Here is a 13,081-nt window from a genome sequence, read left to right as displayed (position 1 = left end):
TATAGGATTTCACATCATGATAAAGTGCTACATTTTCTGCCCGACACACCTACCATGTTAATGTTATGAAGATGTTTGACAAAGAATTGACATTCTTGATTCTAAATCAGCAGCTCGTTTTAACATATGATTTCCTTTAGATGCGCTGATGTCACATAATGCTACTATCACCACGTCCCTCAGAGTCAATGCTCACAACGACAACAGCTCATTGAAATTTATTAAAATGCAAAAGCTTCATAATGCGTTACTGTGCAGTTTCTAGCAAATTAGTCAATACAGGTAGAAACCGTTATAGCGCTTGTGACGAGATAGCAGCATGGCTCTCATTTTTGTATCCAGGGTGACATCTCCTTTAATATCCAAAAGACATGCCTAGCAGATTGCTTATCCCAGCACTGCATTTAATGTTTCCTTAACTTCACTGTGCACTGTTCCGCCATACTGAAGTATTGTTGATGTCTGATGAAATCCAGGTAATAAAACAACCGATATATTATCAAGAGGTTAGTTATAACTGATGGGACTGAAATTGCAATGCACATTTTCTATTAGGAAGTTTTTCGAAAAAAATGATTGCGATCATGCGAGTACTTCTCACGTATCCATGCAGGACCATTGCTTAGTCCTTAAGGTGTCTTGGGTCAAATGACGTTCTAACTTGCTTTTTATTAGTTTTAAAGTAGTCCTATCAATACATACATAAATAGTTCAAGGATAACCTATAAGTCTTATCTGATCCTTCTATTGATGGTTTCAAAGCATTGTGCGGCAGTTGATTTTAGTTGTACTAAGGAACAATGCAAGCATTATGTATCATCACATGTGTTTCTCTCTTCTGATGTTTTAAATCATTATATTTCTGGTTTGTAGAGTTTGTACAATTTATGATATCATCAATTACGCTCACTCACAGCTTATAACATGTTTAAACGATGCATATATTGACCTTCACAAAAGGTTGTTTCGAGCACAATGAGCATCATATGCCGGCATATTTACATCTAAAATATTTCTAGTAATGATTACAAGAATATCATTCCGGCATATCTTGACAAATACAGTTTTCTGATGAGTGCAAGTAGTATATGCCGGCGGATCTGTATAAGCACTTCATAATTACTGACGACTCCACACAGTACATGCCCACAGATCTGTATAAGAACTTCATAATTACTGACGACTCCACACAGTACATGCCGGCAGATCTGTATAAGCACTTCTTAATTACTGACGATTCCACGTGCCTGCATGTCTGAAATAAATCTGTGCGTCCTTCCGATGACTCATATTAGTATATGACGTCATATCATAATCAACCCGAGTCCTATCGAACATTATATGCCAACATATCTGCATCGGTACCCTGGCATATATGTACGCTCTGAGTTTATGAAACGTTGGGTTTACTTTCTTTTCCTATTTGGAACTGCCAGTGTCCCATAATACAACGTACATTTTTACCGGCATATTGTATCATTTTATACAAGGTAATCGACGACAAAATCTAAGTAGTGTTTGGCTTAATCTATAGCATTATTGCATCAATCCATGCATGGTGTATGTAATATTTTTAATTTTATTAATACCCGGTGATTGCACAAAATCCATGTGTGATTGCTTGTATTGTGAAGTAACCTTATGGGATAAAAAGTGATGATGCCTTGTTATCTGACTAGCCCGTCGTTTGTTCTGTCTGCGTTTTACCTGCCATTTACGTTCGATAGCCCATGAGGCATTGCTATTCTAAGGAAAACTTATCTTGATAGCCTACGACGCTGTTTTATCCTTGAATGCTTTTTAAAAGGAAATTTGATTTAAAAGCCCATAACCTTTAGTTAGGCCCTTTTAATTGAAATTTATCTTTGATTTACACATTTATCTTAGCTTACGAGAGATGTTTATAAATATAATACTGATCGATATGATGCGCTTGTTCATACATACATTATCAGTTGTTCTCGTTTGAGGTACAGAAGTATGTATTTTCCTACAGGAAACAAATAAGAGGTAATCATATGAATTAATCTCAGTTAAATAACGGTGTGCGATTCTGACCTTGCAATACACTTCTTTTTGCATACTTTTCTTTCAGAATAAAGTGTTGTCGTTCCTCCAATATTGCATTATAGCACGAAAATGAACACAAAGGACAAGTAGATTCCTTCTCAGCTCTGGAAATGGCATGCATTTAAGTTTAGTTTCCAAATAAGCACTTGGATATGTAGAATCGAAACATAACATCTCGGCAATTTGAGGTGTGTGCCGTATATGATAATGGATCAATAACAAATGCACACAACGTTTGGGTATTGATTTCTTCACTCTGTAAAGTCTAGGTATACTATTATACATATTGATGTGTCAACAGATAGAACATATAAATCCTTTCGATTCGCTTCATTTCAGCTTCACTGGAAACAAACTGTGTGCACTCGTTGAACGGACAACTTGTTTTAACAGGGATTATCGTGAAATGGACACCATACTCAGGAAGTGTCCTTTGTTTCACTGTTCATTATTGATCGGTACGGTTACTCGCTTGTCATTTACTTAAAACAATGAATCAATAGCCATGTGCACTATGCTATGTAACCAAATCTATGTCGACTTAGAAGTTTTAAGTATGCGTCATTAAAACTGCCTTGGATTAAGTTAAGTATGGTTTATTAAATACTTCCCCATGATATATATCATCCAAAAACTGATATCACTCTACTACAGAATATTAGATCAGAGAGGAACTGAGAAGAAACCCAAGGTAAGGCATATATTTGGTACAGATTAATACACATGTTTATCCGGGTGGCAGTTACTGGTGCATTTAACATTTAACATTACAGTGACTTACCTTCCCGTCGTGTCTCCAGCTTTTCATATATTGCTGGTAATGTAAATGTATAAGTACCTCATTAGTCTTGTTTAAAAGTTTGTAAGTAGTGTACATTTTATAGTTTGTGGTTAAATTACTTCATTCAGCTATAATCAACTCCTTTATTGTAAGACTCCGTTCATAGGGTAGCATGGTATCGTAGGCGCTGGTCGTGGCACGGCAGTTATAATTTATTTAGCTTTGTTTCTAACATCGACTGTTTTCACTACTGATTCCTAGTGCTGTGCTGTTTGCTTGATTGCTTATAATCAAGTGTTGTATTGCTTAAACCTAATTATATATATTAACTGATACACCTTTCTTCCGTATTAGTCTAAATATTAATCAGCCAAAAATGTAGATGCCTCCATATCATTTCTATATATTTCTATGGTACAGTAAGTAGTGCTTTAAACGTACAGTTGAATGTGCAGTTTATTAGCAGTATAATACAATCTATAGGGTTTCAAGGGTTGTCATTGCATGGGGCGGTTGTGGGAGATAAGCACCCACTTCCCTTGGAAATCTCCCAATGGCTTGCGTCTGATAGAGCCTCTGACAACCAAATCCAGCTCCAGGCCTTCACGAGTGGTGGAACCTGTTTAAACTGATTGGAGAAGGGATGACAGGCGAGCTTCTGGCGCCTCAAAACTAGATGCTTCGGGCAGATGGGGCTCGTTAACCTTGGGTGGTCGCCCATCTAGGAGAAGGTAAACTCCGATTTCAAACCTTTGCTGCCTTGCGACTATACCCTCTCAGGGGAAAGGCTAAGGGAGTAAGCCCCAACAGAAAATCCGGAGTCGGAGTCCCTAAGGCGACATGGCATTGATTTCAGTGTCATCTCGGCAGCTCCTGCGACGCAGCTGGTGCCATGACGTATCGGCTTGTCCTTTCCCTTGGATCCATCAGCTGCGTGGAGAGGGGGATCAGCTGCATGGGCAACAGTTGATTCTCCATATCACCCTGCCCAGGCTTGCGCCCTGGAGAGGACACTCCAGCTTCGCTCCATAGCGTCGACACAACACGGGAAGCAGCAGTTTACCGGTTATAAGTCACCGCTCGATTGGCGTAGAGCCAGACGCCAGGGGATGCTTCTGACGGTGGGAGAGACCAACATGTTTCACTGGACAGCTACCGCCCGCCTCAAACTAGGCAGCCCCCAGCCAATAAGGTGCCGTCCCGCCACAGTTCGCCTGCCTTGCTGGGTGCGTAAGGCTTAAGGTACGCGTGTACCTGACAAGCGGACTGCAACTACTGCACCAAGAAATAACATAATAAAAATAAAAAAGAAGACTTCAATCCTCAAGCTAGGTACCTGGAATGTCCGGACCATGCTGACTGGGCTTTCAGATGATCTCCAGACAATCAGTGATGTTCGTAAGGCCTCAGTCATCAACGACGAACTTGCAAGGCTCCAGGTCGACACCGCCTCACTACAGGAGACACGATTACCAGATTATGGGTCCCTGAGAGAAAAGATCTACACATTATTCTGGCAAGGAAAGAGTGCAGATGAAGCCAGAGAGTTTGGTGTTGGATTCGCTGTCAGGAACACTCTGCTGGGAATGATAGAACCCTGCCAACAAGGAAATGAAAGACTGCTATCCCTCCGCCTCCACACCACAAACGGGCCTGTCAACCTGATCAGTGTTTACGCTCCCACACTAAGATCCGCCACAGATACCAAGGATGAGTTTCATGATGAGTTAAACTCGCTCATCGACAAAATTCCCAAGGAAGAGAACTTGATTTTGCTGGGCGACTTCAATGCTAGGGTGGGTGCCGATCATGACTCTTGGCCCTCCTGCCTAGGCAAGTTTGGCGTTGGGAAGATGAATGAGAATGGGCAGCGCCTTCTAGATATGTTCTCGTACCACGAACTCAGCATCACCAATTCATTCTTTCAGACAAAGCCACAGCACAAAGTGTCTTGGAGGCATCCCCGGTCTAAACACTGGCACAAGCTGGACTTGATCATTACAAGACGGTCAGCCATGAAGGGTGTGCTTCTTACCGGTACCTTCCACAGTGCTGACTGCGACACCGACCACTCGCTGGTGTGCTGCAAAATGAAGCTTCAGCCAAAGAAGATCCACCGATCTAGGCAAGAGGGTCAACCACGCAGTGATGTGAGCAAGACATCATATCCAGACAAGGCTAAGGAATTCACATATGCTCTTTTCAAGACGTTTGACTCAGAATCCCCCAACGACAGTACCAAAGAAAGATGGGATTACATCAGAGAGACTGTATACGGCACAGCCACACGGATCTTTGGTAAGAAACAATCAAAGAACAATGGTTTGAGGCTAACTCTGCCACACTCATGCCAGCCATATAAGAGCGTTGCAGTGCTCAAGCAATCCCCCTGTCAGAAGACACTACAGGCATACAGGTCTACCAGAAGCAACGTGCAGAGATTAGCGCGTCAGTGTGCCAATGAATACTAGCTACAGCTCTGTCAGAGTATCCAGTCAGCAGCAGATATTGGTAACATCAGAGGCATGTACGATGGCATAAAGAAAGCAATGGGTCCCACGAAGAAACTGACAGCACCAATGAAGTCTGCCACAGGCGATACCATCCACAACAAGGGCAAGCAGATGGAGCGTTATGTGGAATACTACTCCGAACTGTACTCCAAAGAGAAACACGTGAACAATGATACCCTCAACGTCATTGAAAACCTTCCTCTCATGGCCGAACTGGACGAGAAACCTACTGTAGACGAACTAAAAAAGGCCTTAGAGAAACTGTCCCTAGGTAAAGCCCCAGGGAAGGATGGCATCACAGCAGAAGTCATCAAGTGTGGATATAGCGTGCTTCTTACACACCTGCACGACCTCCTCTGCCAGTGCTGGGACGAGGGGGCAATGCCTCAGGACATGAGAGATGCTAACATCATAACCCTGTACAAGAAGAAGGGCGACAGAAGCGACTGCAACAACTACAGGAGCATATCACTTCTCAGCATCGTGGGCAAAGTTTTCGCACGCGTCATCCTGAACAGACTGCAGACGCTTGCTGACAGAGTTTACCCAGAGTCGCAGTGCGGGTTCCGCGCAGAGAGGTCAACAATCGACATGATCTTCTCTGTCAGGCAACTGCAGGAAAAATGTAGAGAACAACACAGACCCCTCTTCCTGGCCTTTATAGACCTCACCAAGGCATTGATCTGGTCAGCAGAGATGGACTCTTCACAATCCTGGCGAAAATTGGTTGCCCTCCAAAGCTACTAAGCATGATCCAGTCCTTCCACGATGACATGAAAGGTACAGTGCAGTACGATGGCTAAACATCCGACCCCTTTGACATCCGCAGTGGAGTTAAACAGGGCTGTGTCCTTGCCCCCACGCTCTTCGGCATCTTCTTCGCAGTCCTGCTCAAGCACGCCTTTGGGACGCCCACAGAAGGGACTTACCTGCACACACGATCAGACGGCAGACTGTTCAACCTAGCACGACTAAAGGCAAAGAGCAAAGTGCGTGAAGTAACCATCAGGGACATGCTCTTCGCAGGCGATGCTGCTCTAGCCACCCACACAGAAGCTGAGCTTCAGCGCCTGGAAGCCCGCTTTGCTAAAGCATGTGATGAGTTTGGGTTGACCATAAGCCTAAAGAAAACTAACGTGATGGTTCAGGACGCGAACCCCCCAAGCATCATCATCAACAACTACGAACTTGAGGTGGTGAGCCACTTCATGTATCTCGGCTCTACCATCACCAACAACCTCTCGCTCGATGCTGAGCTCAATATGTCGCAGAGAGTGTGGAACAACAGCATGCTGACCATGAACACTAAGATCACCGTGTACCGTGCATGCGTGCTAAGCACTCTCATGTATGCCAGTGTAACCTGGACTCTGTACGCCTCACAAGAGAAAAGACTGAGCGCCTTTCACATGCGATGCCTCCGACGCATACTCGGGATCACATGGAGCGATCGAGTAACAAACAACGAGGTGCTCGAGCGTGCCAACATTCCCAGCATGATCACACTCCTCCGCCAATGCCGCATCAGATGGCTGGGCCATGTACGTCGGATGGTTGACGGACGGATGCCCAAAGACATTCTTTATTCGGAACTCGCCTCTGGCAAACGGTCGATCGGACGGCCACATCTCCGCTTCAAGGATGTCTGTAAGCATGACATGAAAGCCCTTGATATTGATGTCAACACCTGGGAAGAGCTCGCTCTAGACATGCTCTGATCACTGGTCTGAAAGCAGGAGAGGACAAGCAACGCTTGCTAGCTGATGAAAGACGATCGCAGTGGAAGAAGAAGCAGCTTCAACCAACACCTGACACAACCTTCAAGTGCAGCAAGTGCAGCAGGTACTGCCACTCCCGCATTACACTACTTAGCCACAGCAGACGCTGCACAACCACCAACCGGGACATCTCTCATGGGCGCAGTTCCATCGTCTCTCGAGACTAACGGATGCCAACAACAATTTGTAGTCATATTAGCGTGGTGGTATATGGTATTTCCACTATCACCCAAATTTACCATTTGACCGCCCAACACCTACGCATCTACTGGGTAAAATCCACTCTTGATAGACAGCAAGAATTATCATCAAAACTACCATCTAATGACCAGAAACCCACATATACTGACCAGAATCCATACTGACTACCAACACCCATAGCTTACTTACCAACACGCACTCATGTTAACATAAAGTGTAATTTAAACGAAAGAGATTAAGTCGCACAATACGCACACGAAAATACTTATATACAATCAGATATGGTGCGTAATAAAATAAAAGGACAATAGTGCAAACACTCAATGCACACAAACATATTTGCATATGATTATACACAAGATAGTATGAGTGTTCGCACAAACAATCATGAAAGTGTTTACATTTAACTTTGTAGAGGACATACACAAACATAAAACATGCAGTATCTTTGCAATGTTTGATTTGACTATCCCCGATAATAAAGAGAACAAAGCGTATGGTTATACGCTTTTCTGTTCTTCTTTTCAAATTGTTTCGCATTCCAGGTCCAGACACTGCTATTCTGTTCGGAGACCCATGCTTTCTCACGCATACTCTTTTCAAAAATCCTCAGCCTGCAATATTGGTCATGGCCCATGATGGACCTCACATACAGAAAGTCATCCTGATCAAAGAGCGTACTGCAAATAAGATTGATAGAGAGAGTATAGAGGATCAAACTTATTTGAAAGTTTCATCAATAAAGTACTCATTCAGCGTGTGTAATCTATATTATCTCTTATAAATGAATTACAGCGGACGTATAATGTTACAAACTCTCTCTCTCTCTCTCTCTCTCTCTCTCTCTCTCTGCGTAACGTCAGTTACTTCGCTTACACTAACGCTACTACATCATCGTCAGGGCTAGTATGTGGAATTATTATAGGGCTGTTATAATTGTTGATGCCCAGTTAATGTATCCCTTCTTTAAAACTAACGTTTTATCTCTGGATAATATATATATATATATATATATATATATATATATATATATATATATATATATACATATATATATATACATATATATGTGTGTGTGTGTGTGTGTGTGTTGTGTGTGTGTGTGTGTGTGTGTTAGAAAGAGAGATAATACCTATACGATACCCAAGAGAATCATCCCTCCATTATACAAATCATATTTTACGAAGTTGTATTCTCAGTATTAAAATTGCAAATTAAGTTGAATGTGCAATTACGTTTCATTGATATATATTCTTGAATATTCACAATGAAATTTCAAACGTAGTCATAATAGTTAATTTCTTTGCTTCCTTGTTATTGGCTTTATTTTATGAATTATTTTGCAGTAAAGGATCTTTTTCTGTTTCGTCTGCTTGCAAATGATCCTCGTATGACATTCTTACATTTTGATTTCTTGAGATAATATGAAGAATAGTTCCATTTTCCTTAGCAAACGATAACGTATAGTTATGTTCATATCTGAATTCCTTTTATGTAACCTTGAGGACACTGTCCCTTCTCAAAACGTATATAATATTTATCTTTACTTTTAGCTCTAGTGGAATAGTCGATTATGTACAGATATCTGACTAAATGTGTGATCTGTTGTGACTAGACCTTATTCATATATTGAGACGGAGTGAGACTGGCTTCTAAGTCAAATTGTGCTCTGCATGCTTGGAGTTAACGGGAATGTGTTGGCTCTATTCGTGTCAAAATTGGATCAGCTGCCTTCGTGAAGCGAACACACATTTCTAAGGAGAACCAGACATCAAACGCGGATGACGTTCTCTGTCAGCTATAGTCTGACTATACCTTCCCGTTTGTTTGTACCAACTATATATTTCAATAATGAAATTGTTTAATGTGATAAACATTGCACAAAACTAAGTTAATTTAATCATTGATTTGTAATTTCTAAACGACTGTGACCAGAGCGGGACTAATGCTGTCATTACTTGAACTGTCAGGCTTAACGGACTGTCCATACTTACACGGCTCCATATTGCGTACTATATGGTTAGTTTATTTCCTACAGACAACAAAGTGACGTAGTTCATCCTATTCGGTAACTGCTGAATAATTCCGTAAATTAGCATAACGTTGAGAGTTTGGAGCTATGTCCTTTTCATACACAAACATATAATTACCCCGCTCGTTAAATCAACGTGAAATGCAACTTTGTTTTTGTCATTCTTTTCCATTGCTTGATTCGACATTGTACATATCGGAAGCAGACAACATATGTATGTATGTATTTAGTTTAGCACATACCCCTTTGCTGCAAATGGACTTGTCCAAGAACTGGAAATGGAACTCGAGCATATCCGTATATTATATTGAACACTTCCTTTAAGCATGAAACGCGCAGACGATAATCCTTGCTTTTTTGTTGAGGGCATTGGGATCAGCAGAGAAAAAATAATTTGGCATCCAATTAAGCTCAATTTTAGCTTGTAACTACGCACAAAGTCACTTCCAGAAAAACGGAATGACTGCCTAGGCTTAAAAGATCTAATTGAAAAAGTTCAAGCATCATAACCACAGCGTGGAAATCAGCTGTATATACATCACTCTTATATGAATATGTTTTAGATGAGTTGAACCTAACAGTACGAATTTTACAAAATTATGTCATTTGTGGCTGTCCATCATTGCTACAATCTGCAATATCCGTTCTGGATTATAACACATGCGGAATTAGTTGCTTCGAAAGTCCTGGACAGACTTCAGAAATATCCAACAATTGATTGATTACTTTTAAATGACATTCTGTATGGAGACTATTCATATGACGCTTGTCGCCTCCGTAAGCCCCTTAAGATGCAATGTTTTTTCGTTGAATCATTTTCTCATTATTAAACGAAGCATCGTTAAAATGAGCAGCGAACAGAGTATAATGTTTATTCGTGCGCCAATGCCACCGTCTTGACTCTAACTCACGCCTAAACAAACAATTCAACGGAGTGTAAACGACAATAGAATAGCTTAAAACAATTGAACAAAGCCAAACACCAGAGAGAAGCAGAAATCATTCTTAGGCACATAGTTATTTCAAAAGGAACATGAATGAGTCCATACAATGTAGTTCTCACACCAATCCGAATTAGAACAAGACGCCAAGAGACAAAGACGTTCGGTTTCACCGAAGAGTCTCCAGACGTTCCATACAATGTAATTCTCACACCATTCCGAATTAGAACAAGACGCCAAGAGACAACGACGTTCGGTTTCACCGAAGAGTCTCCAGACCTTGAACTTAGTGGGTATAAGGACAACATGATTGATGGTTGATCTTTATTGCACGGCAATACAAACTGCATACACCTTGTACAACTATATATGTTCTAGTGATTATCTCCTCATGTCTGTATTTATGTAGGTAATTCAGCTAACAAGGCAAAGGCGCGCTGCTCCGGTAACGGTTACAAAGACCCACTGCTGTTTCGGCAAATCCAGTAAATCAAATACTAAAAAATTAGTCAAGTTTAATTTAATGGCTACAAATTTAACAGTCTCCAGCATATGTAACGTGTTGGTATGCAATAGATGCATCGCATGTGTGAAGCAAATTCGAAGATAGCAAGCGAATTCATTATGATATTAAGATGTATTAAAACATTGCATATTAGGTCCCTTTGTGACTACCGCCATTCACCCTTTATATCTTGTATAATAAAGTCACTTGTCATCTTTTGTTTTATGGTTTGTATGTTTGAATATGAGTCATACGCGTATTTTTCCTTCATCGTTTGATAATTCATGCATCTTTGTGATTTTTTCGTAGTTCAGATGACAAAGGCATGAACTCCTTGCCGTAATAACAGACAAGATGAAACTATTGGGAATTTAAATAATAACTGAATATCGAATGCAGTTTTAACACATATATTGTATAAACTGATAAGTTGTTTATGTTTTAAATTGGTACATAGTTCAATGGCAACATTCATTCCGATTGATCTTTTGTTTCTTTTCGAACAGACGACTGATGCTCTACAAGAGAAAGACGGTCTGTAAACGCTAAAGTGTGAAAGTGTGAAATGGCAGGCGACAGGATGAGATTTAGATCTATTTGTTTTGTGCTTATGTTCCTGTGTGCGAAGTCGCCTACCGGTAAGTTAATATGCCTGTGTTGATAATAAGAAACAGCAGATGGAATATGTCATTGTTTCACTATTAAACCAAAAACAAAAGAGACTGACACTATGTGTCGATTACTGTTAATGAATTAAATATAGAGTGCAAGAGATGTCTGTCTTATTCCTACATTACTGTTTTATCAAGTATGTCCTGTCAGGTCCACAAAATGATACATGCATTCAGCGCCTAACACACATCATTTCCTTTAATGTCTCCTGATTCCGAAGACGAAAACAACCATCTGTGATCCTGCTAGTTCGTGTACTTATTGGCGTATGGGTCATTGGCATGTGCGCAATGAGTAGTATGTATATATGAATATGCAACACGAGCTAAATAATTAATATTAACTACAATTACGACGATGACGACGACGATGACAATGGTGCAGCTGTAATCCACCTTGACAGTTTTATTCCTTTCCTACTTGCATCGTAATATATAACAGTTTTACTAAGGACAAGTCATTTTTCGGTGCATATATGGATGTGATTTGAATGTGATTTGGCTTCTCTTTGAATGAGAAAAACATCTGATCAATGCTGCAAATATGTGCATTAATGCCCAAATAGCACAATGGAACTATATGGTTATTTAGGATAAAATATATGAATGGATTTATTTGGTTATTCTTGTCGAAATTATACACTAGATGAATCGCTTCTTATACAATGTTTGTGATCCCACGATGCTGTTTTATATTTTTATTGATCATGGTTCTGTCTATAATTTCACTTTAATTCTAACATTGGTACAAATAAAATGGCGTGTCAATGAAATAAGGCACATTCAATTTCTGATAGGATTGCAAGACGTGTTTGTTTAATATTAGCTCAAAAATAATACATATATTAGTTTTATATATAATCTGTCACCTATCTATGGATATATTGTATGGTAAATAAATGGAGGTACTAGGACTAACTACATTTTCAAATAGCTGACACCTAACATGCATATAGCAACATTGGTTTTGTCATGTTCTTGTATATCAAAACATGCAGTTAAAATGTGTTGATCAGACGAAGAGGTGTATGATAACCATGATAACATCTGAAACATATATGAAAACAGTGTAATTCCCTTATAATGTCAGGAGCCACTCCACCCACTATAGTAACAGCTACATTCAATACCCTGTATGTAAAACCGGGCAGCAGTGCAAAGGAAAAGTGTCAGGCGGACGGAAATCCTAAACCCACGTAAGTTCCAATGGCTTATTAGAGATTATCTGTGGACACAATAGTAGCAACAAAGTCGTAACTTCTAGCACAAAGTGGTAACTTGTTTTATTCCGAAAACAATATGCTGCTGAACAAGTAAATACCCAATTTATTCAGCACCCATTGAATAGGTATTTTAAATACCAGTCATAACATTAAATGTCGTTCTAGGTCATCATGGAATGTTAGCTCTATTCTTCATATACGAATCAGACTCATTACTAGTACATCTTATACAGGGTATACCTAGCGACGGTTGCAAGCTTTACCGCAATGATCAACGTTTCCGAACATCATCATTAGGATAAAGTCTGAACACCAAATATGATTACTTAAAATATAATACAATTTATTATGTTAACACTATAAATT

At 40.3% G+C, this 13,081-nt stretch overlaps 1 protein-coding gene across 2 annotated transcripts in view; it reads left to right on the top strand.

The window, feature by feature from the left end:
* Positions 1-2,283: 2,283 nt before the first annotated feature.
* LOC149788791 (uncharacterized) overlaps positions 2,284-13,081 on the top strand; it is a 32,314-nt gene continuing 21,516 nt past the window's right edge. Inside the window, exons 1-3 of one of the 2 annotated variants that reach the window (XM_089974911.1) lie at positions 2,284-2,528; positions 11,328-11,459; positions 12,583-12,688. In XM_089974911.1, coding sequence (XP_089831037.1) covers positions 11,387-11,459; positions 12,583-12,688 — 179 coding nt within the window. In that variant the 5' untranslated portion in view covers positions 2,284-2,528; positions 11,328-11,386. Of the gene's footprint in view, positions 2,529-2,573; positions 2,762-11,327; positions 11,460-12,582; positions 12,689-13,081 lie in introns of those variants that run through there. The other variant, XM_089974910.1, reaches the window with a different exon arrangement.

The sequence above is a fragment of the Sinohyriopsis cumingii genome, chromosome 11 (genome assembly GCF_028554795.1).
Source record: "Sinohyriopsis cumingii isolate HCF-2022 chromosome 11, ASM2855479v2, whole genome shotgun sequence".
Lineage (NCBI taxonomy): Eukaryota > Metazoa > Mollusca > Bivalvia > Unionida > Unionidae > Sinohyriopsis > Sinohyriopsis cumingii.
This window is presented reverse-complemented; position numbering and strand designations above follow the sequence as displayed.